The sequence below is a fragment of the Equus przewalskii genome, chromosome 25, assembly GCF_037783145.1.
Source record: "Equus przewalskii isolate Varuska chromosome 25, EquPr2, whole genome shotgun sequence".
NCBI lineage: Eukaryota > Metazoa > Chordata > Mammalia > Perissodactyla > Equidae > Equus > Equus przewalskii.
In genome coordinates this window covers 9,862,048-9,889,971 of record NC_091855.1, presented here as the reverse complement: position 1 = coordinate 9,889,971, position 27,924 = coordinate 9,862,048, and the positions used below count along the sequence as shown (strand labels likewise).

The following is a 27,924-nucleotide window of genomic DNA, read 5'->3' as shown; positions in this document are numbered from 1 at the left end:
TTAGATATTTTTCTTCATGCCCCATAAAGAGAATGAATTCAAGTGGTAACCCCTAAGCAATGACTTTTGTTGCTTTTCTAAACAGAAAAAGTGATGAAGACAGCTACAGAATGTTCCTATGGAGAGCTGGAAAACCTGCTATGACATCACATTATCCTAAAGCTATCCTGGAACCTTAGTGAATTTGAGTGACAAGTTCCTAAGGGGAGAGATTACAGAATTGATACTGCATTGAAAAATTCCTACTCACAGCCTTTTCTTTTTTCTTCCACTTGACAAACTATTCGTAAAAACCATTACAATTACTACTATTTTCTGTTTCTTCAGACTCACTCACAGCCCCTCTCAAAAATCCTTGGCTGTGAAGTCTGAGATTTCGGAAAAGTCTGGCTCATTATTGTGACTAGAAACCAGGTAATGAAACTTATGTTTGGCTTAACTACTAGGGAAAAGAGCATGGAGAAATAAGCCACATGTAGTCCTTCTAGTGTTTTCCTTTGATCAAATGTCATGGTAATGAATAATAGAAATCCTGGTTTAGTTGGAGAGTTGACTAAATAGCACAGAGTTACTATGTTATTCTAAAGTAAACAAATATGTCTTTTGTTGCCTTTGTGGTTTCTTTTTACAGATGTATTTTTAAAAGTTTTATATTGTAATGATATGGATTTCATTGCCATCGAGGACATCTGATCGACAGTTTATGAACATGAATTGGAAGAAGATTAATTCTCTCAGGGAAACTTTGGAAATGGCTGGAGAATGTTTCCTTAACAGGTAGGTATCCTTTTTGAAGGAAACTTTCCCAGTATCTAGTCATGGGAGAAGTGAGATAGAAACCCACTGAGAGCCTGCGGGAGAGAAATTGAATAATGGAATTGGAAGAAACTCATGTAAAGCTGGTTTTTCCGTATTAGCTTATTCTAAGTTCTGAATAAGTTGGCTTTATTTGCCTTAGCCCTGACTCATTTATTCTAACATTGGATTATTGGAGTCCCTTGCTTTTCTGTCTTCTTTCTCTTTCTTCCTGATATTTGTGTATTTCATTACTCATTAACATTTACACCAAAGCATGAAGATTATAGCAGAGAAGAATTTATAGCGAGGTGGAAGTCCGATGGTTACTTTCAGCTTGCCTGTCCTCATTTATAAAATGAGAATGAGAATATTCCCTACTTCATAGAATTGTTCTGAGGATTAAAAGGGATAATATGTGTAAAGTGCTCAACACAGTGCCTGGTACAAAGTAAGATCAACGAATATGAATTGCAAACCATTTTATGTGAATTAGTTTTGTTGGTTGAGGGAAAAAGAGGGTCAAATTATTGGCTGAAATGAGGCTTAGATTTTATCTATGTTTCCATCAGTCTCTCCCGAATTAGTTGCTCAGAAATATTATCAACAATATACTCATGAATCCACCCAAGTAATCAGGCTTCTGAACTTCCTGACCTAAATATATGAATATTTCAATTTAAGTGAACTCAGTGCTCCTGACCCATCGCAGCAGCCTCGTGTGAGTTACAGCCTGCAGGTGAGGGATTCCGCTCTGTTGGTCTCGTTGTGTCGGGTGGGATGGGGCTGCAACTAACAGAAAATTGGGCTAACAGTGGCTTAAATAATGCAAATATTTACAAGTCCACATAATAAGAAATCTGAAGGTTGGTTAATTTAGTGGAACAATGGAATCCAAGGACTTTCCGTTTTATCACGCTGCTGTCTTCATCACTTTGGCTTTTGTTTGCAGACTTGTCTCCTCCTACTTGCTAGATGGCTGCCACAGCTCCAGGCATCATGTCTCATGTTACTGCATCCAGAAGAAGGGAGAACAATTTGTCCTTATAGGTCTCTTCATCAGAGAGGAAATTCTTTCCTAGAAGCCTCCCTGGAGACTCGTCTGCCTTTGCTTGGATCGCCAGGGAATGCAGAGGCTGAGAGTCAGTCTTAGAACTGAAAGGGTGGAGCAAGAGAAGCAAAGAAGAACTCAAATGAGGTAACAAGAACTAATAATAATGGTGAATTTTGTCTAATGACGACCCTGGTCTTCTAGTATATAAGGTGATTTCTCTCTCTCTCATTCTGTTTGTGTGTGTGTGTGTATACTCATGGTTGTGTATAATATCATTCATTCATACATAAATTCAATATGTGCTGAGCATCTACTGTGCTGGATGCTTGGATTCAAAGACGAATGTGACGTGACCCTTGCTGCAAGGACCCCATGGCCTGTCAGCTCTCCTTGGCCCCTACTCCCTCATCCATTTAGATCAGACCTCTGCTTCATCTTCACCCACTTTGTTGATGAGACTCTCAAACCCCTTATCTTTCAGCTAGTTTGGAAACCTCCTAATCTTGCCTCCACTCTCTGCTTTCTGCACTTTTGCTGACCTGGGTCACTGATAGCTGCTGAACAAAATCATGCAGGCCGAGAGGTTGTTTCACTGCTAATGTGTCGTTTCAGTCTCTTCTGAGTCCTTTTCGCAGCCTGTCTGTCTATTTACTCAGTTTAAACCTCTCTGTCACCATTCTTAAAAAAAAAAAAAAGAATACACAGTGAGAAATGGATACTTTCTTTAACAAATGGTGCTGGCAAAACTGGAGACTCACATACAAAAGAATGAAATTGGATCCTTACATCATACACAAAAGTCAACTCAAAATGGATTAAAGTCTTAAATGTAAGACCAGAAACTGTAAAACTTCTAGAAGAAAACGTAGAAGAAAAGCTTCTTGACATTGGTCTTGGCAAGGATTTCTTGGATATGACACCAAAAGCACAGGCAACAAAAACAGAAATCAACAAGTGGGACCAGATTAAATTAAAAAGCTTATGCACAGCAAAAGAACCAACTAACAAAAGGAAAAGGCAACCTACAGAATGGGGGAAAATATTTGCAAATTGTATGTTTGATAAAGGGTTAATATTCTAAATATAGGAGGAACTCCTACAACTCAATAGCAAAAACCAAGCAGCCCAACTAAAAAATGGATGAAGAACTTGAATAGACATTTCTCCAAAAAAGACATACAAATGACCAATGAGTACACAGAAAGGTGCTCAAGATCACTAACCATCAGGGAAATGCAAACCAAAACCACAATGAGATATCACCTCATACATGGTAGTATGGCTATTGTCAAAAAAACAAGATAGCAAGTGTTGGAGTGGATGTGGAGAAATTGCAACCCTTGTGCACTCTTTTTGGGAATGTAAAATGGTGCATCCACTATGGAAAACAGTATGGAGGTTCTTCAAAAAATTAAAAATAGAACTACCATATGATCTAGCAATTTCACTTCTGGGTGTATATTGAAAAGAATTGAAATCAAGATCCCAAAGAGATATTTATACTCCCATGTTCATTGCAGCGTTGTTTGCAATAGCTAAGACATGCAAACAACCTGAATGTCCACCAACAAGTGAATGGATAAAGAAAATGTGGTATATATGTACAATGGAATATTACTCACTCTTAAAAAAGAAGAAAATCCTGCCATACACAACAACATGGCTGAAGCCGGAGGACATTATGCAAGTAAAATAAGCCAGTTTCAGAGGGACAAATACTGCGTGATTCCACTTACATGATATATTTTAAATAGTCAAACTCATTGAAGCAGAGAGTGCAATGATGATTGCCAGGGGGTGAGGGGAGGGAGAAATAGGAAGTTGTTGTTCAATAGGTATAAAGTTTCAGTTATGTAAGATGAATAAGTTATGGAGATCTGCTGTACAACATAGTACCTGTAGATAATACTGTATTGTACACTTAAAAATTTGTTGAGAGGTTAGATCTCATGTTAAGTACTCTTATCACAAGAAAGAAAAGAAAGAAAGAAAGAAGGAGGGAAGGAAGGAAGGAAGGAAGGAAGGAAAGGAAGGAAGAAGGAAGGAAGGAAGGAAGGAAGGTAGGAAGGAAGGAAGGAAGGAAGAAAGAAAAGAAAAAGAAAGAAACAGCATGAGACACAGCCTAAATACTTAATCTTGTACTTTCTGTGGAGATGGTGTGGGGTCACTGTTCATTGTGTCAGATGCTTCATAACAGATGGTGGGAGAAAGTTCTTTCAGGTCTCAGAAGGAGGTAGCTATGATTCTTTTCAACAAGTTTATTTCAGATCTATCTATATATCTAGATATATCCTTATGGATGCATACATATATATAGTTAGAGATATTTAAATCTTCACTAGACCTTTGCTTTGGATGAAAGAAACCTCGGGGCTAAATTTCTGCTTTACTGTAGCACAAAAGCAGGAACCCACTGTGTGTACAGCAAGACACACCAGAAAGAGACTCGGCCACCTGGCTGTGGGGAGAACCTCCTATGGCAGGAGCATTGTTCTAGTAGAAGGAGCCCTGAGCTGGGAGTAGGCATCCTAGAGTCTGCTCCCAGCTGTCCTCCTGGATGGTTGTGTGTTCTGGGGCAAATTGTATCTACTTTCCTGGCTAGTAATGCAATATTTTGCATCTTCAAATCTTCTACTCTTCCCTCTCTTTCATTGCAAAATGAGTAGATATTTTTCATGAAAGAGCTTTTAAATTCTGGATAATGTTGGGCTTATGCAACATGAGTAAACAGAAACCCTTTTGAAGAAGATAGCTTTGCAGGACAATTAGAAAGAAGTAAGAAAGTTATACTCAAATCCTTATCATTTCTGTATTAGAAACAAAAGGCTTGTCTTTGCTATGCATTACTTGCAGCCTCCAGCATTGGGGGTGGGGGAAGGAGGCCAACTTATAACAGTGTTGGTGTATTTAATGTTGAGAAAAGCAGCATTTTCAAGGCATGTGAAATAGTCACCTCAAAACGTTGTAATATAGTAAGAAATAACACAACAGCTAATTAAAAAGAAAATAATTATTTGGGATTTAAAGCATCTCAGTGAAGGAGTCACAATGTTAAAAAATGATCAAACATCCTTTAGGGATAACACATTAGAAGTCAATTTGTGCTTTTGCGGTAGGTGAAATAGAATCTTGTAACATTGTTCAAAGGGCAGATAATGCTGTACTTCAGATGGTTTTCAATGTCTCCTTGAGGCTCTATTTCCTTGTAAATCACCTTAACGCAAGAGTTGTGCCCAGAGCAACATTTTAGTCAAACCATTTGTTTACTAGTTTAGGGTATCTGGCTGGTGATATGTTCTCAGAAATTTACAACCTTGCTCATTTTGCTGACAAAATGTTTTCTCCTGTGCCGAATTGCTGTCTCTTTTCACATTGCCTGAATATGAGTTAAATGACCTTTAGCTTCCGTAGAGGAATATCGTATTTTGTAGATGCTTCATGTTTTGTTACCCATGTGCAAAAAATGCTCTCTGGTGAAATGTGTTTTGCATTGCTGTTTCCATCTCCTTCTCCCTCCTAAGAAAGGGATGTATTTAGCTCCCTTTCTCCCGGTGCTCAGGCTCTCCCAGGAGGAAAATATTTGAGGCAGCTCCCCGATCTAAGAGTGGTCTTTAACTCAAGAAATATTCCAAGGAAATGATTGTGTTTAAAGATCCTAAGAGGCCAGTTACTCTACCAGAAAGCGTTCCTTGGGATTAAGGAGTTCCTCTGAAGTCAGAGATTGTAGTGATCATGGTTGGTTGTCTATCCAGGACAAGCATCCACCACTCGTTCCTCATGCAATCTACGTATTATAGTGAAGACTGACTCCAGCCTTTCCCCAGGGGTGGGTCCCAATTCATGTGGGCCAATCTTAGAGTTCAATCCTCCTCTTCAGTGATTGGTTCAGGAGTGGGCATGTGAACGAAGGAGCCTCAGTCAGACTAAAGGGAATGACTTTTATTCCATGATGGGGGTGTGATGGTTATTATGTACTAACTCGAGAGAACTTTGACTAATATAGGGAGAGAGTTGCTCTCTCTCAAATGGACATGAAAGAGAAAACACATGGCTGCAGTTGCTGCTGCAGCCATCTTGTGACCACAAGGGCAGCCTCTGTATGAGGACAAAGCTGGCATGCTAAAGAGGGAAGAACAAAGAATTGCAGAGAAAAAGAGAAAAACCTTTGCTTTTTCGTGGAGCCTGTCCTACCTTGGGGACTTATCTATGTGAGATAATAAACTCCTTAATTGTTTAAATCTATATGAGTCAGATTTTCTCTTGTTTCAACAACTTATTTAACACATATCTACTTAGCAGGTACTATGTACCAGGCGCTGTCCTAGGTACTGGCCGTGCAGCAGTGAACAATATGGTCAGAGTCGTCCCTACCTTCATGAAATGTACCTTCTGGTAGCAGAGAAAACAATACACATACGAATACATAATATGATGTCAGGCAATCAAGCAGAGTAAGGAGTTAGGGAGTATTGTTGGGGAGTTGCATGTCTAAGAGGCATGCTATTTGGTCAGGGAAGTGAATAAATTGAGGGAATGAGCCATTAAAACATTTGAGGAAAGAACTTTCCAGGTAAGAGGACGGCAAATTCAAAGGTCCCAAGGCAGAAATGTGTTTGGTGTGTTTTAGAAAAAACCAGGAGGCTGGTCCAGCTGACAGAGATGGAGACTGGTGATTAGAGGAAGACAGTAGTGAGAACATGTGGCTCCTAGAGGCTGCGGTAGGAAGTTGGAATTGCCTGTCTTTGTGATGGGAAGCTATGAGAGAATACTCAGAATGGGAGTTATTTGCGGCTCAAAGCATCACAATAGGTACACAGGGAAAGTAACTTGGACCTGAAGACACAATCTGTAAATACCAGGGCAATTTGATATCGAGGTTTGTCATTGAGTCTTTGAATGGTCATCACATCCATTTAGTCTTCAAGGAACTCATCAGATCCAACTAACTGTTGCCACATTTTTACAGCTCCAAATAACCAAAATTCAGTATAACTACATATATATGTGCGTGGCCATACATATGATATTGAGAAAGTACCTATTTTTCCTATTTTACCAAGAATTTAAATATTATTTTAAATCAGGAATAACTGTTGTATTTATTTTATCACATGCTTTTGCAGCCTCTGTTGAGATGACATCATGTGTTTTTCCTCCTTTGATCTATTAATATGGAGAATTATATAAACAGATTTCCTGTTACTGAATCATCTTTGTGTTTCTGGAATAAACCCTGGCTACGGTATATTACTTGCTTAATACATTACTGGATTCAATTTGCTAATATTTTATTTATCATTTTTACATCAGTATTCCTAAGAGAAATAAGATTATACCTTTCTTGTCTGGTGCTCTCTTGTTCTGGTTTTAGTATTAGTGCATTTGTAAAAAGAATTGGGGTGTTTTTCTTCTCTCTCTGGAATTGTTTAAATAGCGTCAGAATTTTCTTTCCTTGAGGATTTGAAATAATTCAGTTTTGTGGTTAAGATAATCTACTCACCTTGAAAATTATTTTTCACACACTTTCCAATTTTGTCCATAGACTTCCATAATTTTTAAACAGATGTAGTTATACCACTTATTATGTGCAATTTTGCATTCTGATTTTCCCCCTTAACTTTATTTCAAATGCTTTTCCACATGCTACAGTCTTTATAGTAATTTTACTTGAGAAATACTCTTCCATTGTGTGGGTGAACCATAATTTAATACTTTCCTTTCCTTGCACGAGTAGGATATTTCCTGTTGCTATTTTTGTAAAATAATGCTGCAGTAAGTGTGTTTTGCATAAGTTGTATTCTCATTTTAGAATTTTTCCCCCTTGGAATAAATTCCCAGGAATGGGAGGGTAGAAAACTTTCTATGACTTTTGAGATGTATGGGCAAATTATTTTCCAAAAGTATTGTACCAACTTATGAGGGCTCCAGAATTTGGGTACCTTGTTTGCGCAACATCCTTGTCAGTATTGGGTTATTTGTCTATGTTTTTTCTGTTAGTATGTATGAAATGGCACCGCAAACATTTAGTCTCCAGTATCAAAGGTGGGAAAATGAGGAGAGCACTTTCCATTAAATGCTGACCATCCCACTGAGATTCCAGAGTTGCTTTAGTTGCTGGTGTTTCTCAGCTGTAGGAAGAGTTACTCCTGGACTTTGTCTAGGACTCTGGCCCCAGCTCATGGCTGCATTGTACCAACTGAAGCCAAAGCCTGGAACTCAGACTTTGTCTCCTTTTTGTTTTTATTTGTTTTGCTTTTTAGTTATTGTTGATTGAGCTCCTACAATATGCAAAGCACAAAGTTTTAACTGTGTTTGCTTCATTAGTTACCAACCAGGACACAATGGTTGGGGAACATGAGGACTTCTATAGGCAGATGGAGCAGGAGCCTGCCTCTGGTAGCCTCTTTTCAAAGACAAAATGCCTTCCATTTTTACTTTTTCTCAAACTCTCTAATTTAGGGACTAAAAACACAAATCACTCTCTTCTGAGTAGGCTGGTAGCTGGCTCAAGGAGGGGAGAAAAGTCTTGGCTCTTTGATGCTGAGTTGTGGTTCCTCCCTAGTTAATCTGTATAAAACAAATACTACTTGCCATCTCAGCAGAGAAGACCTCTTATTTTTGTGAAATCAAAGTACTCTGTAACCATGACACATTTCCAATGTCAGTAAACTGTCCCCAGGGAGAGGCTCTGATTACAGAAGCCTCACAGAGAATAACCATGCTCACTTTTCCTCAAGCTGGGATTGCCACACAGGTGGTGTCTCCAGGAGGAAGACTGATCTCACCTCACCTGTGGGGGCTCAGAGAAGGATTAACTGGAGAGCAGAAGCCAATCAACCATTTCTTTGGCTTTAAAATTTAGTTTTAAAAGTGAGCCCAGGCAATCCAGAAGAAACAAATACTCCTATTTTTCTGGTGATGAAAGGAAGCAAACGGTAGAGTCTAGAAACCAGATTTCTGCTCTTGAGTGAGTAAATAGAAGGGAGGTGCACAGAAAGAGGAAATGTGTTCTTACATTAAAATTCATCTTGAATGTTCAACATCACTAATCATCAGGGAAATGCAAATCAAAACTACACTAAGATATCACCTTACATGTATTAGAATGGCTATAATCACCAAGACAAAAAATAACAAACGTTGGAAAGGTTGTGGAGAAAAGGGAACCCTCATCTACTGCTGGTGGGAATGCAAACTGGTGCAGCCACTGTGGAAAACAGTATGGAGATTTCTCAAAAAATTAAAAATAGAAATACCATATGACCCAGCTATCTCACTACTGGATATTTCTCCAAAGTACATGAAATCAACAATTCAAAGAGACTTATGCACCCCCATGTTCATTTCAGCATTATTCACAATAGCCAAGATGTGGAAGCAACCCAAGTGCCCATCAAATAATGATTTGGTAAAGAAGATGTGGTGTGTATATATACGATGGAATACTACTCAGCCATAAAAAAGACAAAACCATCCTTTTTCAACAACATGGGTGGATCTTGAGGGTATTATGTTAAGTGAAATAAGCTAGACAGAGAGGGACAAACACCCTATGATTTCACTCATATGTGGAAGATAAACAAACAGATGGACAAAGAGAACAGATTAGTGGTTACCAAGGGGAAGGGAGTTGAGGGGTAGGCACAAGGGGTGAAGGGGCATACTTATATGGTGACAAACAGAAAATAATGTACAAATGAAATTTCACAATGTTATAAACTATGTCCTCAATAAAAGAAAAATTCATCTTGAGTGACATGCTAAAGCCTGGTGCTTCCCTGAATTTGAAGCACATCAGACTTGCTATTGTTTGCCTCTTTCATAAAGCATATGAGTATACAATCATTGTTTAATAACCGTTTATTGAACATGTGGAATATTCTTAGTTGTGCATTTGATCCCAGGGTTACTAAATCAAATAAGATTTTATTCCTACCTTCAAGTTGGTCCAAGGTGCTGTGGAAACCCTGAGGAGATAAATACTTTGGTCCAAATGAGCTGAGCACTAAGCTGTGAGGCTCCTTACTTGACTTCTTGCCCATTTTCTTTACTGCATATCTTTCCTGGGAGATCTTGTTCATCCCCGAGGACTTCCATCACCTCTGTGTGCAGACAACTCAATTGTTTTCTCTCTTGCACTGACCTTTCTCTGGACTGCAGATCTACATATCTACCTGTGTGTAGACATCTCTACTCAAAAGCCTGGCAGATATTTCAAAGTCAACACAAAGTGAACTCTCCTGTCCCCAAGCCTATTGCCACAGTGTTCCCGCTGGCCAGTGGAACCACCATCCACCGAGTCAGCAGAGCCAGACCGTTGGGCTGTCTGAGATGCCTCCCCTCCTTCATCCTCCTTTATAACTAGATGCTGTCCATTTAGTTAACCTCTCAAATAGATTTCGATTGCTCTCTTCCATTGTCTCTGTCCACAGTCTCAAGATTTCTCCTCTCGTTACCTCAATGTTCTCATGTTAGGTCACAGAGTCTCCTTTCTCCAACCTCCCCCTTCTTCCCCTACCACACACACACACTTCAGTTCTCCAGGTCAAAGCGATATATTTGAAACTCATATCCTATCATATCATTCCTCTGAATAAAATCCCCAAATGTCTGTCAGCAGAAACTGACCCTGGCTCCCTGCTGGATGTGCCCTCCATCTCCTATCACTCTTCCCTATGCCCAAATGACTTTTGATTCCCTGACTGTTCTGAGTTCTCTCTCACTTCTGGGATTTTTCATGCTCTTTCCTCCATGCAGAATGCCCTTTTCCTTTCTCTTAACATATTCACTCCTAGGTCCTTCACATGCTCAAAGTCCTCATCCCAGGAAGCCTTTCCTTCATCCTCCAGGCTGGCTTAAGTGTCCCTCCTTAGCCATAGCCCCCTATGTATCTCTGTCATAGCCCTTATCACTGCTTAAGGGCATGGGCTCTGGGCACAGACTGCCTAAGTTCAAATTCTGGCTCCACCACCTTTAGCTGTGTGACCTTGGGCAATTCACTGAACTTCAGTTTGTCCATAGGCAAAATAGAGATAACAACATTCTTGTGAGGGTTAAAAGAGACAATGAAGTGTAAAGTGCTTTGTACATATTGAGCACAGAGTAAGACTTTAAAAATATTAGTTATTATTATTATTGAGTTTGTGTAGATGTAGGCTGATGACTGACTGGGAAGGAACTTTTTTAAAGATTTTTATTTTTCCTTTTTCTCTCCAAAGCCCCCCGGTGCATAGTTGTATATTTTGTTGTGGGTCCTTCTAGCTGTGGTATGTGGGACGCTGCCTCAGTGTGGTTTGATGAGCAGTGCCATGTCCACACCCAGGATTTGAACCAACGAAACACTGGGCCGCCTGCAGCGGAGCGCTCAAACTTAACCACTCAGCCACGGGGCCAGCCCGGGGAAGGAACTTTTATAAGCTATGTCAAGATGTTTGAGCTGTACCCTGTAGACACTGAGATTGTTTCAACACAGAGATGAAGGAGAGAGCCATTTTTAGTGCCTTGTCATTCTGCTTGTCTTATAAAACTCAATTTCAAGGGAGAAGCAATTTTCCTAAACTCTTGTAAACCCATTACATGGCTACCCTCAATCACATGCCTGCGGCACATTCACAAGTTCTTATTTTTATTAAACTGACACTGGCATCAAAGTTCATCATTATTTACTAGCTTTGATTCCTCAAGGCCAATGTAAGTCAATGTGAGTCAAATTTCATCCTTTCATAACATTTCTTGGGCTACTTGTGATTTGGTTCACTGCTTGGAGGCATTTGAATGCACAGTCATGGAACCACAGAGTGTCAGGGCTGGAAGGGGGCTTTAGAGATGCTCTCATCCAACCCCTTTGCTTTCCAGATAAAGAAACTGAGGTCCAAAGGTGTGGTGGTGGTTGATTTTCCTATAGTCAGCAATGTTCCTGGTGGTAATTTTTAGTGTTTGGGGGTACTAAGTAGTCATGATTCTTTCCTTGTTCTGAGCTTGGAACTAGCAGAAAAATAAGACAGAGGAATCTGACAAGAGGGGGTAAAAATATTCACTTTCTTCCTGAGTGAAGTTAAAGTAGAGAGTACAATTTGATATGTAGTCAAATGGCCTTTGCTCTGAATTGAACTAACCATTTGAAGGCACCAATAGTTGTCGACCTTACAGGTATCCCCTGCCTTTCTCCCTTGCCAGCAGAGCTGATCTTCCACTGCAGAGGCTGCAAATGTATTCTCAGCCTTTCAGACAGCTAGGATATGATCGTGTGGCCTGATCCTGGGCAATGTGATTAAAGAGGAAATCGGCAGGAAATTCTGCAAGACCTTTCATCTCTTAAAAGATAAATGCTTGTGACAAGATACTTTCATCTCCTTATTCCTGTTCTTTTTTTGTTGTTGGACACTGTGGCTTAAGGACACTAAGTTTGGAGCTGGGGCAGGTGATGAAGGAAAGCATGTCAATACACTGAGGGTGGCAGACCAGAAAGATGGGATGACCCTGGGTCCTTGATGACATTGTTGAACAGCCACACAAATGCCCAATTGCCCTGACTCTGGGCTTATTGTTACTTCAGCATAAGTACATTTATGCTACCTTCAGTGGCTTGCCCTTGTTATTTGCAGCCCAAACCATCCTAGATGATAAATCTATCCCACCTCTAAACCTCCAAGATGTTGAGACACCAGGTTTATTTCCCAATCTCATCCATCAATCAGATAAGAGAGTCAGGGTGGGAGTGTGGAGACAGAAACCTGAGTGTTTTATCCATACATTTCCCTCTTGCCCACTACAGAAAAGTGAGAATGGGAGTTAAGTGCTCCTTGCTCCAACCAACCCTGATTATAACATAGGACTGAAAAGATTAGAATGGAGTCTAAAAAAAGGATCTTGTAGTTTTTTTAAATTGAGGAATTAGATCCACAATTTTATGTAATGGACAGAGTTGAATTGAGTGTGTGTGTGTGTTGGTGTGTATTCTGATAGTACTTCTAAGACTTCACACTTTTGTCGCACTCTGCTGCAGGCCTCATCGATCTCAAGGGAGTTCAGAAAATAGAGCATTAACAACAGTGTTAGGCATGCCTGAAATACGCATCTTGTTTCCAGAGTCCTGGACACGAACAATGCAAAAAGGATGAAATCTAGTGACTCCATCTTTGAGGCACACTAATTTCATTATGAAGTTTCCTGCTTTACTTTTGCCCCTGAGGGGAGAAGATTATTAAAATTATGTCATTGCCCATCAGGCTGTCAGAAAAACCCACACTCCTTTTTCCAAAGAGAGCTACAGAATAGCAGAAGTGATTAAAGCAAATAGCTGGCTGCCAATCAAATCTAATTTCCATACTCTCCACATTTCTTTGATGCGATATTTCAGGCTGCAAAGAGGGAAAATGTTTTTTCCCCTCCGAGTAATTGAAGTTAGTCATAAAACCCAATCAGATCAAGGTGCCAAGGGTACCAAGAAACAGGAGTGTCCTGCCTGACCACTCACATGGGGGACTCTGCTCAAATTGGTGGGGGTGGAAGCCATCAGGTTTAGTGTCATGTATGGGAAAGAATACGATGGAGAAGTTAGAATGGACCCTGCTCCCTGGGCCTAATGCATCCAGGTCTGCTTGTTGCCTGGCTAAGTCCACACTCCCACATGTGGGCCCCAGACTGCACCAACTTGAAGCTTGTGACATTTTGTGAGGACACCTGCCATGGCCCACTAAATTTTCATTTAGATATGGGAAGGCAAGTCTGATTGGATTGACTATTTGCTCTGCTGGAAATATTTGCCAAATTTTAATGGAGACTGACAACGTTTTGAGTTGGGGGAAAATGAGAATAAGTGATATTTGGTGTTCTCCACAATCATTCAGTCATTTGCTCACTTACTTAAGTGTTTATTGCCTACTATGTGTGGGCATTGGGGATGTAAGGGTGAAGAGGAGAGTCATAGGGCAGCTTCTTGGAGCTAACCATCTAGTAGGGTTGGAGACAAGTGAGCTGTCGATGACAATGCCATGTGAAAGCAGCTGCGATAGGCAGGAGGTGCAATGAAAGCACATGTCTTGGGCTCTCATCTCAGACTCTGAGGGTCAGAGAAGGCTTCCTGAAGGAAGTGGCAGCTACGGCAAGTCCTAAAAGATGAGTAGGGGGTGAAGCAGAGGGAGGGGCTGGGGAGAGGAAAGGGCAAGCGCGGAGTCCAGGTGAGAAAGAGAGAGGGGCTCGGAAGGAGAGTGGGGAACAGCAGGAGAAGAGAGAGCGGGGCCAAGGAGGGTGATTTGTCAAGGAGTTTGTATCTTATTCTTGGGTGCCATGGGGAGCAGCGAAGAGTTTCAACCAGAACGTACAAATCGGGATTAGACTGACATTTACGAAAGACCTTTCCAGCTACAGTGAACAGGGAGGGAGTCTGAGGCAGCAGTAAGAAGGGTCTTCAAGGGTTCTGAATTAGGAAACCGAGTCACAAAGTGTTTAGGAATAGAACTGACAGAATTTTGTGTGTGTGTGTGTGTGTGTGTGTGTGTGTGTGTGGTATGAGGAAGGTGCCCAGAATGAATGTCAAGGGGTTTCATTTACAGGGATGGGAAATGCCAGATGAAGGCGTGGGAAAGAGCCTAGAGAAAAAGATAACGAACTTTGGGACATAATGAGGTTGAGGTGTTTCTGTGACATCCAAGTAAAGAGGTTAAATTGATCGTGAGGAAATCAACGCATGGTATTAGATGCTTATATACTTAATTTTCAGACCATTTCGGCTTTGTTCTGGGCCTAGTTTTCTTTCCACCCATGGCTTGTTAACTCCAAATCATGGGTTTGAGACTTCCTTTACTCAGCTCTTAAAGTCTCAAACTACATCTTTAATCCTTGGCTAGCATTTTGCAAAGGTGCATCACTGGTTCCAAGACACTGGGTTCCAAGAGACACCCAGGACCCAGGGGCCGCAGCTACAGAGAGAAACGGGTGGTAGGGGAGCACTAAAAATTGCTGTTCGCTATCCCCACAGCTGTCATGGCTTCAAGATATTGTATTGTATTTTCCTTCCTCCGAGCCTCTGCCTGTCAGCTCATCCTTTAGGCTGGTGATTTTTTTCAAGCCCATCCTTTATTATGAAATTCTTCCATCCCCTTGATTATATTAGTTTCTCTGCTTGGGACCTGATTACCATTCAGGCTTCATCGTTCACTAAATGTCAGGCCATCTCTGCTTAGGAGAAATTTCTCCCCACGATTTATTTTGAGGCAGGCTCTTCAGTGATGTTAAGGTAAGAAGCAGTGATTCAGTCAGACAAACCAGTACATTTCCAAAGATTGAGACTCTCAAATCAAGTAATGGGGCTCAGCAGCTCAGAAGTCAGGTTCTGGATAAATAAGCATATTGATGAAATCCGAAAAAAAAAAATCTCTTTTATGGACTCTGCTGCTTTAAGCTTTGAAATTTCACATGTATCAGCTGCACGGGCTCAGCTGGCGAGGGCTCTGAGATTTCTCTAAGATCCATCTAATCATCCCCTCACGGGAGGCCAAGATTTCTCACTGGAACAGCATTGCCGAGTGGCCGAAGCAGCCGGAGTTGGAAAAATCAGTCAGTCAGAGCCGAATTTGAATCCCGCCTCCACCACTGATTCGCTGGAAGGCCATGGCAATTCGTTTAACTTCTTTGGGCCTCAGTTTCCTTATCATAAAGGGCAGATAAAAATATGTCATAGGATTGTTGTTGTCGTGAGAATTAACAGACCTGCTACATGAGAAGGGTCCAGAAGGAATTCAAATAATTACTCCTTGCCACTGGGTAGCACCCTCTATGCATTAGACCTGGGCTGTCCAGTGTGGCAGCCGCTGCCTGGTGCTTCTGAGCACTCGAAATGTGACTGGCTTGAATTGAGATTTGCTGTCAATTATATGCATGAATACAGAGCAAAGACTTTGTAAAAAGACTTAGTAAAAGAAAAGGACATATGAAGAGTGTAAAATATTTCATTAATAATTTTTTTTATTGATTACATGTTGAAATGTAGACATTTTGGATAATATTGTGTTAAATACAGTCTTACTTTTAGCACTTACACTGGGATTAATGTTAAAATTGATTTCACCTTTTTCCTTTTATTTCTTAATATGGCTACTAGAAAATTTAAAATTGCATTTGTGCTTTGAATTCTATTTCTATTGGACACCTCTGCTTTGGACATAGGACTTATCCTGAAGGACTTCCAACATCTGGGGTGGTAAGCAAAGGACTTTCCTGGATCGCCACAGCAGCCTCCTCAGCTGGTGTTTTTGCTCCAATCTATCTCCTCCTTATCCCCACAGTATCCTTAAAGCACAGACTGGGCTCCTCCTTCACGCTGGAATAAGGTTGAAAACCCTTCTGAGTACTCGGCCCATAGCCCATCTCCTGCTACCATGCTCATCCCTGTCCCTCCTCAGCACACTCTATGCTCAACCATGATGCCTCCTTGCAGCTTCCCAAACTCACCACACCCTCTTCCATGTCTTCAGTGATTCATTCAACAAACAGTTTTTGATAATTAACTGTGAGCCAAGCAGTGTTCTAGGCATTGGGGAAATAGCAGTGAACAAGACAAAGATTCTGCTCTTAGTTCCAAAGGGAGTCAATGTGTGGCTTCCTCTGCCTGGGGTTAATTCTCTCCCAACTCACTGGAGTCATCTCTATAGAAAGTTTCTCCTGACAACATCCATCATCTAAGCTCATAGCATTCTATCTCCATTTTTATCATAGGCTCATCCTACTTCGTGTTATGTTTACTTTTTAAAATATTCTAGTTGTTTTAATTCAGTTTCTCAACAGTAATACTTAAAAATGAACTTCATTTTGTTTTTCTTAATGCAAAATAATCCTTTGTTTAAAATTGAGATATAATTGGCATGTAACATTGTGTTAGCTTCAGGTGTACAATATCATGATTTGATACATGTATATATTGTGAAATGATTACCAGGTTAAGTTTAGTTAACATCCATCACACACATAGTTACAAATTCTTTTCTTTGTGATGAGAACTTTTAAGATCTACTCTCTTAGCAGCTTTCAAACACACAATACAGTGTTATTAACCACACTCACCATGCTGTACATTACACCCCCATGACAGGTTTTTCTTATAACTGGAAGTTTGTCCCTTTTGATCACCTTCACCCATTTCACCCACCCCTGAAATAAAATGTTGATTTGTTTTTTAGTTAACTTTTTATTTTGAGGTAATTATAGATTCAGATGCAGTTGGAAGAAATAATAGAGGTATCCTGTGTACATTTTACTCAGTTTCTCTCAATGTTTTTTATACTTACAACTATAGTGCAATATCACAACAGGGTATTGACATTGACACAATCACCCGTCGTGTTCAGATTTACTCAGTTTTACTTGTATTCGTGTACAAGTTCTATGGTTCTATGCAATTTTATTACATCTATGCAATATTTGGTTCTATGCAATCTTATTACATCTTCTTCACGTAACCACCACCACAGTCAAGAGACAGAACACTTCCATCACCACGAACATCCCTCTTGTTGCCTCTTGTAATTGTACCAACTTCCCTCCTACCCACAAGTCTCCTTGGCTCCTGGCAACCACTAGACTGTTCTCCATTTCTATAATTTATCATTTGAAGAATGTTATATAAGTGGAATCATTCAGTGTTTCAAGATGGGCTTTTTTCACTGATTCTTTGGAGATTCCTACAAGTTTTGGGTTCATTCCCTTTTATTGCTGCCTAGTATTCCATGGCATGGATGTACCAGTTTGTTTTACCTGTTGAAGGACACCTGAGTTGTTTCCAGTTTGGGGCTATTATGAATAAAGTTGCTATGAGCATTTGTGTACAAGTTTTTGTGTGAACATAAATTTCCATTTCTCTGGGATAAATGTCAAAGAGTGCAATTTCTGGGTCATACATATGTTGGCTTATTTATCATCCTCACTAGACTATTGACTCTTTGAGGGCGGGTTCTTAGCTGTGTTCAGATTTGTATTACATGTACTTAGCATGTGTCTGACATATGGTAACACTCAATAAAGTATGGAAGGACAGAAAGAAGAAAGAAGGGTTAAAGAAAAGAAACAGAAGGAGGAAAGAAATATATTATTTCTGTCAGTTGTTAGCTATTCCACCCCGTGTCTCCAAACATCACCTTTTAATTTTTTTAATGAACCCAGTCACTCCAGTGCTGGACAGTGTGTGGCACACAGTAGTTGCTTAATAAATGTGTTAAGTTATGTAACAAATACTCTGGAGAGTAGAACAGCTCTCCTTTTCTTCATCTTCACCCTCCCATCACCCTGCTCCATCACTCACGCAGGAGCACGGGCATATACAGACACATACACACTCTCTGGGGCCATGATCCCAGGAATCTTTGTCTGGAACAAAGCCAATAGCTAACAAATGAGGTGCTGTTGCTTCGAAGCTTAGCTAACAACACCTTTGGCCTTGTCTGTGTGACTGCCTGGGGAATTACAAGTGAAGGATTTGGGGACCCAGCAGCTTTGTGGACTCATTCCAATGAGAATACAGGATGCACTTGAAATAAAGAATGCTTCTTTGTGGCTCATTAAGCTCCTCTCTGTTCCTCTCTATTAGGCATGTGTCTGCCATGCCCTGCAAAGCTATGACATTCAAAAGTGGAAGAGTCAGGCGGATATAAAAACATTCCATTTCAGTGCCTAAGCCATGTGCCCCTTAATCTGAAATAAATCTGTGACAACTGACAGATACTTCTTTCAGACAGTTGTGGAGAAAGACTTGACTTGTCCTAGTAAATCAGACACAGGCTTCATTATTTTTAGTCTTGTTAAAAAAAAGTTACCATAGCAACTGCACCATCATCTAGAGGAAATGTTATCTCTTCAAGTTGATAAAATGAGGAGCTGTCCCCCGAATAGCCAGTGCTTTGAACAGACGAAATGATTTTTCAGTAACATTAATTTCTTCCAAGACTTCACCATTCATCTTCAATTCATAAGCCCAGAAATTTTTTTTCCCTGTAAATAAGGGATATTAAAAGCGGCACACAACTTTGTAAAATCCACAGCTGAACTTCGTTGTGTCTGTTTACAGAAAATCACTACTTTATTACTTCCTTGAGACACACAGCTTCATTTGTGGCTTTTTTATTCATCCGCAGGAGGCGTAATGCTAATTAATTTGACGCTTGCACGGAGTGTTATGTATTCTGAGAGGACAATGAGGAAAAACATATCGGAGCATGTCCATCTTTTCTAAACTCTCAAGAGGTCATTGTAGGCGACACAGCAAATAGCTTGGTTCCTAGGGGCTCTCCATACCTGTGGAACGGAGTGCGTGCTCAGCACATTTTGGTTGGTTCAGTTAGTTGGACTCCATTCTTGGTCAGAACTGAAATTGTTTGGGAGTATTTATGAAGATTTACTAATATATTGAATTTTGGAAGCAGGGTAAAGCTTGAACCCCCAAAGTATGAGATTTGGACCTTAAAAATTATATCTAACAGTTCAGACATTTTTCCTATGGGAAAACATGTTGTTAATTTTAGTGTCAGATCAGAGCACCACAGGTTGGCTGGGGGAGCCTGGTTGGTGGCCACCTGTGTCTCTCCTGGTTTCAGGATGCTGTTAGGTCTCTTAGACTCCAAAGACTTTGCTTCCTCTATTCTCAGACTCACATTTTTTCCCTACATTTAATACCTTTGAAATCAGGATATGCCTGATAATTAATGGTCTGACATAATTCTTTATCAGCAGCTTTTTCTTTCTTAGGGGTGCACACAGTGGTGATGCATTCCCTGGGAGGGAGAGAGAAACAACATGCGTTGACTGCGTGTCATATATTAAGCACTGTGATAAGCAATTTGTAGACATTATTTTGTAGAATCCTCACATGAGTTCCATGAAGGAGGCATTTGCAGTTTTGTGGGAAACAGACTCAGAGGGGTTATGAGACTTGTCCAAGATCACAAGTTGCCAAGTGTCAAGGTCAAGATTTGCACACAAATCTTGATGACTTTATTCTAAGTCAGGTTCTCCATCTGACTTTCCCTCACCTTGTTCTGTTCATAAAATAGTTTTCAAATCTTTAAATTCTGGTGCTGGGAAGGATCTTAAGAGTCCTGGGGGCCAATCCCATCATGTTACAGATGAGGAAACTGAGGCTGAGAGAAGTGACTTTGTGGCTGCCCAAGGCAGTCACAACAGGAAGTTGTGCCACTGGGAATCAGCATGGCCAAGCCAGAGAAGAGAGTTTCCAGGCTCTTGCAATGTCTCCATCCCCTGCATACAGTGTGCACCCCAGGCCCTCCCCATCCGGGGCTGCCATCCCTGGACCAGGCCTCAGTTGCTTAGTCACCCTTTCCAGGCACTGACATTCAGCTCACTCCTCCTCTGTTGTCATGCTCCCTGTGCTTACCTGTGTTCCTTCTCCCCTCTCCTTGCTCCTAGTGAATCTGTACCTTGTGACTCATCCTCCAAGATGACAATGAATCCATGAGAAGGTGATAATGGAAAAAGACGAGAGAAGATGCACCAGGGCCTGTGCTTGGAGATGTTGCCCACATCTTCGTTACCTCCAGAGAGTGACTTTAATGGTGGGAATGTCAATGCAGATGGAAAGGAAGGTGGCAGATGCACAGACTATGTTGCTGAGATATTCTGTAGGTATCAGGGCCTTAAGTAGCCTTTGAAATCACACAGCAACCTAAAGTGGGGCAAGTGACATGGCATAGTGCAAGGATTGGAAAAAGTGGCATCCATTCACTGTTCCCCTTTCCTACACCTGTGATGAAGCTGATGGGTCCCTGCCCTCAGCACTGGGAGTGAATTCAGACACCTTCTTAACACCGTGTTCCAGGTATCGCCTTCCAATTGACTGTAGTTGTTTACGGGGATGAAACAAACCTATTTGCCAACCCCAATGTTGTCGAAGGCTTTGGAGGCAGCACGTTGCAAAATAACTGAGCCTCCATTTCTCCCAAGGTAAAAAGAAGACTATCATTGATTTACAGAACTGATGTAAGATTTAGAGACGACATGTGTAGGAGCAGAGCAGATTCCACAGTACTCAGTGACTATACACTGTCATTATTATAATGTTAATGCTGGTGGAGGGTAGGCATCATGCCACAGCTCTACATTATAAGGAAGTTGGGGATTGTGAAAGAAAGGTACTCTTGGCTTCCCTTTGCTGTCTTTCCTTATCTTGTGACATTCCAGACACAAGCATGTGTGTTTCAGGTCTAACTGAAAAGGGTTGAGACTCCTCTTTAGAAACACAGCTCAGGATGGCAGCTCATTGCCAACTGGCCAGCTCTTGGTCCAGCAAGTTGGGACGATCACACCAGGTGAGCAGTTGTCCCCATAGTGTCCCAGCTCTATTTATGTTACTCACAAGCTGAAGGGCCAAAGAGAGTCCTCTCACTATTCCAAGCTTAATTCAATTTTCTATAAAACACATATAATAATCTGACTCTAGGGATGGTATATGGATGGCCTAGCATGAGGGTTGTTAGATGCTTTGAAAAATCAAAGCCTTAATGAGTAGCATGTTTATTTAGAGAACATCTTTCTTTGCGGAAAATGGAAATGCTTAAACTTCTTATCACTTATTTATTTAATATGCATCTTAAATGTCTCTGGCTATGTTGTTATTTGCTATGATATGTAAACTGCTAAGGGCAAGAACAATGTCGGCTTCATTTATTTTTTAGAGAATCCAGAATAACGCTGTGAACAACCAGTTTTTTTAATCCATTTGTATGCTGCTGTTACAAATTGGAATATAAGCTGTGTGCTATCCTCATAAAGAATATGATTTAATTTTTAGTTTAGACTTTGAAGGACCAGAAATCTAATGAAACATTTCCATTAGAACAGCATTGAATATCATTACTTGCAACACAAATGTATACTTGTTGGTTTATTTTAGTTTTTAACATAGCCATATTAATTGACTTTCTATTCTAAAAACATACTGAATGTAGAAAATGTGAAAAATGCTGAAAACTATATAGAAGAAATGAAAAGTCATCTTAAATTCCGATGCTGGAAGATAATCTTGCTATTTTCTTCCCTATATGCTTCATTTTAAAAAGTGTTATTAATATTATCCAATTCTTAACTAATTTGAAGACTTTCAAATGTTTCTTCTCACTGTGCTTTCCATCCCTTCAGTTAGTGATTCTGTGTTTTTTTCCAGGAAGAATTATTGTTTTGTTATTTTTCAATGTATTGAAGTGTGCTGTGAGTTAAGGGAAAGAGTTTGCCATGAGCTGCTAGCGACTGACTCCTGTTTCGAAGGAAATTTGTGGTTACCATGAAGGAAAATTTAATCCATCTTGCCCCAGTGCGTTTGTTCTCCTGAGAGCCAGGTAAACTACATTTGACTGTTCCCCTAGGATTATGTCACCCACCAAGGTAACTTTCTGTTTCAGTAGGTGATGTTAAGAAACAGAACAACACCCTCTAAGTTAATCAGTTTTGGAAAATAGAGACAGGCTTTCTATCCCAGGGCTTTGATGTATTCAGTGGTTCCTGTAAGGATCTGCCTCTCTTTTGTCTTGATTGACAAGACCTTTCCTATATATTTGAGCAATCAAGCAGCCCAGTAACAGAGGGTAGACGTTTACCCAGAGCAAACTTGTACCACTCATTGTGACTTTCTGAAGTCTTGGGTGAGAGTTTTAGCTCTAAAAGAAGAGTTAGCTCCAGCAAGATCAGGTAAGTGTTTCTCCATACTTGTAACTTCAGTCCATGCGAGGGGAGGTCTACTTTTGGTGTTACTCATGTTTTGCATTTATTTTGAAGAGACCATTGGAACAAACTTCTTTAACACACAAGTCAAGTCTAGCAGTTGGGTCACGGTAAGGAAGAGTCTGAGAATGCCCTTGAAGGGTTGGGTGTCTAAGGAGAACAATGGGTCCATGGAATCCATACTGGAGCCACTTAGAGAGATTTTGAGCACTGTGTTGGAGTTGTGGGCATTTACAATTTCTTGGCTCATTTCTCCTGAAATGCTAAGAGCAAGGTCACTTTGATAGTGAACAATACATTGTGGGCTGCCCCATGGGAGGCAGCTGTATCTGTTGATAAACTCTCTTTCCCTTCCTTCTGCAGAGAAACAGCATGAAGCTGGCATACCTTTTCCTTGGCCCCATGGCCCTGCTCCTCTTGGCTGGTTGTGGCTGTGTCCTCGGCACCTACAGCGGGGACCTGCGCACCTTTGTGGGCTGTGCTGTGAGAGAGTTTACCTTCCTTGCCAAGAAGCCAGGCTGCAGGGGCCTTCGGATCACCACAGATGCCTGCTGGGGCCGCTGTGAGACCTGGGAGGTGAGTCCCAAGATAGGCCCATAGGGCAACGCCTGTAGGGCCAGCCACGTGGGTTGGTTTCCTGAGTGTTCACTTTTTTAATGAAATGAAGTAGAGCTGGGGCATCCGCCCTTTCCTGTGGATCTTTTTTTCTTTTAATAATGATTATTTGGCATCCTTCAAAAATAATCTGAAAGAGATATGATCTTGCCACTCTAACCAAGCATTTATAAAATTAATCATTTGATTTACATGGTGCCTGTGTATTTGGGAATGATCTCTGGAACGTCAAGATGTGCTATTATTCTACCCATTTTGCAGATGACATGGAGGAATTCAAGGGGTGAATGACTGCAAAGTCATGTAGGGAGTCATTGGAAAGTTGGGAATAAATTCTTGGTTCGAGCCTGTGACCAAAACTCTTCCCTGTATTCCTCCACCTGTGATGAAGCTGGCCAGGGACCAGGAGAGAGACTCTAAGCTAAATAGCAGGTGAGGGGGCATCCTCAGCCCCTCCTCCAGTGCCTCACCCACAGCCCTGCTCTTCCCACACTCCCCACCACAATTCCTCGAGCCCTCAGGGATTATAATGGACAGATTTATTAAGTCCCTTTATATTCAATTATATCCAGCCATGTCAGAGACAGTGCATTTACAATGGGGATAAAATTCTCAAACAGAGTTAGAACCCTGTTGGGCTGAGGCGGGCAGATGTTAGAGGGGTGGGGAGAAAGACGGTCATTCAGCACCCCATCAAATCACACCACATAGTGACTGTTGATTCTTCTCACTGAGGCCCGAGTTGGTTGCTAATGAAGTACCAACTCTGATCTTGTTATCCCAGCTCAAAAACCACTACTGAGCACCCAGTACTGCAAATTCAACAACCAGCTGTCAAGGTCCTCAGCAATACGACGTCTGCCTGTTTTCCCAGAGGCTATACATAGTCCAAGCTCTGGCCTTGTCAGACTGATTTTTAAAAGTTTTCTTAAACACTCCTCATGACACCTCACTTTGGTCCATTTCTCATATCTTTTCTCATTTCCATCTGTCATTATTCAATTTATTCTTTGATGCCTGTCTCCTGTGCCAACTCCTTCCCCAGGGTTTTTCTGCCTGCCTGGTCAGCCCATGACTCTAGTCTAGGGCTTGTCTTTCTTACTCCCGCCCCCCCCCCCCCCCCCCCGCCTCCCCACACAACACTAGGTTTTAAGGTTTTTGAGGACGGAGGTTCATTGTTGCACTTTTCACAGCTCTTGTCAAAGTGTCGTATATGAACAAGGCATTCAATAAGTACATAGTATTGACCTCTACCTGGAATTGGACATCCTCTAGCCTAATCAACATCAACTTAGAAGCCCATGGGCAGCAGGAGAGGACATTACCATTAAGAAAAATATCCTTCTATTCGGGGACTCAGAGAGCAAGCTGCTATTCCTTAGACAAAATTATGGCCCATGAATGAAATTGGGTTATGGCAATGAAACCTCCAGATTAAATGAAACGACTTCATCCAATTAACTTTACTTTTGCATCATTCAGGTGCTTGAGACTTAATAGCCAAATGAAAATCCACTTGCTAAGGATACTGTGGCTGTGACTTGACATCAAGTACTCAGGGAACTTTGGCACCTTCTTGTATTGAAGGCTCAGCCTGGTGGTGCCTCCCCCTGCTCGAAGTTAAATTCTGGGCTTCTTGGAGGTCTTTCTGGGCCTAAATCTATCTCAAACTGCCATGTCCTTCATTTCAGCTCTCTTCTCTTTTCCTTATAAATTGATGAAACCTTTAATTGGATCATGGTCACTGACAGAAGTCAGGGACTGTGTTCTTACTGGAGAAACAAAAGCACCAAAATCATCAGAAAATGAGATTCTCCTTAGTGTTCACCAGCTTTTATTTATGCCTTCACTGAGCTATGAAAAGGGAAGTTACTTATAGAAAATAAACGAAAGAATGAGATTTATTTCCCCAGCAATCTGAAAGTTTCCGAGATAGAAGGCACTTACTTTTGGTACCTGAACTGGGGAGCATGTCTGAAAATAAAGATGTTCATGACGACAAAGTGGCTGGATTTACTTTGAAAGTGGAACTATTGCTGAAAATGGCCTTTGCTCATGACCTGGTAAGTTTAGGGTTGGTAGAATAAGCAAAAAACCAAACCAAACCAAACAAAACCATGATGCCAGCTAAATTTGAATGTCAGATAAACAACATTTTCTTTTTATAAATATGTCCCATGCAATATTTGTGATGCATTTATACTAAAAAAAATTGTCATTTCTTTGAAATTCAAATATTACAGGGTGGGTTCCCTGTGTTTTATCTGGCAACGCTGCCTGGGATTCCAGATTACTGAGGGTAAGAGGGCATGAAGCAAACTGAGGAAGGGTGAAATGCTACCTGAGGAGCAGGAGGAAGCTGGTGATGTTCCATTCAGCACTTCTATATGGTCCTTGTCAAAGGCAAAGCCATCATTTTCATGACATTCATGCAGAACTTCACCCTGGGCCTCCATTAAACACATTTTATTTGCCTAGGACAAGAGAAGTCACTGTCCTTTGAAAGCTTGTAAATTGTTATTTTTATTATTACTTCTTTACTCTTCTAATTGCTTTGATAAGAACAGTAGATTATATTTACTGTACACTTACTTGGCGCTCACTGTTCTGCATGACATGTATCATTTTACCTCCTCTCCGCAACAATGCTGTGAGCTAGACACTTTGTTGTACAGATGAGGAAACTGAGGCTTCAAGAAGTTAAGTGGATTTTCCAAGGTCTCCAGTAAGTGGCAGAAGAGGGACTCAGGCTCAATAGCCATGACTGCAGGGTTTGGGCTTTTAACTACTGCTTTGTGCTGACTTTGTGATCTATATGTTCTGTTTATCAAAATTATCTTTGAATTCAAGATTTGTAAAAGGTGCAGGAAGGAACAACTCCTTCAATCCTCGGAACAGTGCGCTGGGCACTCGGGAGCCTGCTCCCTCTGTTTTCTTTCAATGATTCAACAAATAGTTATTGGGAACCTTCTGGGTGGCAGGTGCTATTCTAGGTAGTAGAGGCACGGCAGTGAGTAAAATGGGCAAAAATCCCTGTCCTAATGGAGCTTACTCTCTAGAGTGGGAGAAATACAACACAAGTAAGTAAAACATATATGTCACATGGTACTGACAGGTGCTATGGAGAAAAATGAAGCAGGAAGAGGAGAGGAAGTTGCAGGGTGTGGGGCGGGATGTTGCAGTTTCAGACAGGATGGTCAGGAAAGGCTGCCCTGGGAGGGCGACACTTGAACAAAAACCTGAGGTTGCGGAAGGAGTGAATCACAAAGGAGAAGAGCGTTCTGGGCAGTGGGAATGGCAAGGACAAAGACCGTGGAGTGGGACTGTTCTTGGTGGATTTGAGGAACAATCAGGAGCCGCCTGGGGCTGGAGCAGAGTGAGGAAGCCAGAAAGAGGGGCATGTGGGAGACGTATCAGAAGGTGAAGGTGCAGGGAAGAGGGTGTGGGGCTTGAGGGTGATGGTAAGGTCTTTGACTTTTACTCTGAGGGAGATGGTAAATCAACCGGGCTTTCAGCAGGGGGGAGCTAGGATGGGACTCAAATTTTAAAAGGATCACTTGGGGCTGCCGTGTTGTAAATAGACTGTTGTGGGTGACGGTAGAGAGAGGAGACCAGTTTGAAGGCTTTTCAATGATCAAGATGATTCCTTTGCTAAATGTTTATTGAGCACTTGCTGTGTGCCGGGGGTTCTTCTGGGAGCTCAGGAGATGGTAGTGACCACAATCAGCATCCTGCTTTCAGGAATTTGCTTTTTCCTGGGAGGACACAGATTAACAAGGAAACAAGTGAATAACAGGCTAATTTCTGATAGTGATAAATGGTACCAAGAAAATGCAACAGGATGATATGTTCTAACGGGTTCCCTGTTTTCTACCTGTGGGGACAGAAGCCCATTCTGGAACCTCCCTACATCGAAGCCCATCATCGAGTCTGTACCTACAATGAGACCAAACAGGTGACAGTCAAGCTGCCCAACTGTGCCCCGGGAGTCGACCCCTTCTACACCTACCCTGTGGCTGTCCGCTGTGACTGCGGGGCCTGCTCCACTGCCACCACGGAGTGCGAGACCATCTGAAGCCGGCGCGAACACAGCTGGTGGCCATGAGTCTCGCGGACCCACCTGCACGGGCAGCACAGCAGCTACAGCCCATGATTCAAGGACCGTGTAATTCTGGCCACGCCTGTGGAGGAGGTTCCCTGTGCCCCATAGGTCCTGCTCAGGCCCAAGGCCCAGAGGCAGCATACTTACGCTAAAAACGCAAAACAATGTTTGTGCCTGCGCTGAAATAAAGTCTCTGTTTCACACACCTGCAAATTAATTTTTCGTTACTTTGAATCTCAGAACATAATTTGTATATCATAATCCTCCTCCAATTTGGATTTATAATATGGCAATGGTACAAATGCATTAGGTGTAATTAGGAAACGGGGCTACAAAGTCTTTAAATTCTCGTGTCCTATTTAACAATGGGTCTCCAACTGGATTTATGATTAAAGGCCCATAAGTGAAGAAAACCAATGCTTTAGGCCTCTTGACCACAAAGAAAATCCAACTGCAAGCTTCCTTAGAGAAAATACTCCCTTCTTTTAACTGAGCAATTCTTGACACAAGAAACAGAGACCGCTCAGACTAGAGAAAGGGAGGGCAATCGTGGCTCAAACTGAAAGGCATCTGGATTTGGGTGACTCTTTTCCCAAGCAAAATTCCCAAAGTCTCTTTAAGGTCCTTAATAAAGAGGTCC

General features: G+C 41.4%; 1 protein-coding gene across 1 annotated transcript; it reads left to right on the top strand.

The window, feature by feature from the left end:
- Positions 1–180: 180 nt before the first annotated feature.
- Positions 181–27,497, top strand: GPHB5 (glycoprotein hormone subunit beta 5). Its single transcript, XM_008522408.2, has 8 exons — positions 181–414; positions 632–777; positions 1,480–1,534; positions 1,748–1,993; positions 20,261–21,159; positions 22,014–22,534; positions 22,931–23,143; positions 27,069–27,497. Exons 7-8 carry the CDS (start codon positions 22,940–22,942, stop codon positions 27,255–27,257), a joined length of 393 nt encoding a protein of 130 aa, XP_008520630.1. The 5' UTR covers positions 181–414; positions 632–777; positions 1,480–1,534; positions 1,748–1,993; positions 20,261–21,159; positions 22,014–22,534; positions 22,931–22,939; the 3' UTR covers positions 27,258–27,497.
- Positions 27,498–27,924: the final 427 nt, after the last annotated feature.

What these genes read in the sequence shown, in the direction of transcription:
- GPHB5 (XM_008522408.2), top strand. Translation starts at nt 22,940, where the DNA reads ATGAAGCTGGCATACCTTTTCCTTGGCCCCATGGCCCTGCTCCTCTTG. An exon ending in GCCGCTGTGAGACCTGGGAG is followed by an intron (nt 23,144 to 27,068) that starts GTGAGTCCCAAG and finishes CTGTGGGGACAG; the next exon opens with AAGCCCATTCTGGAACCTCC.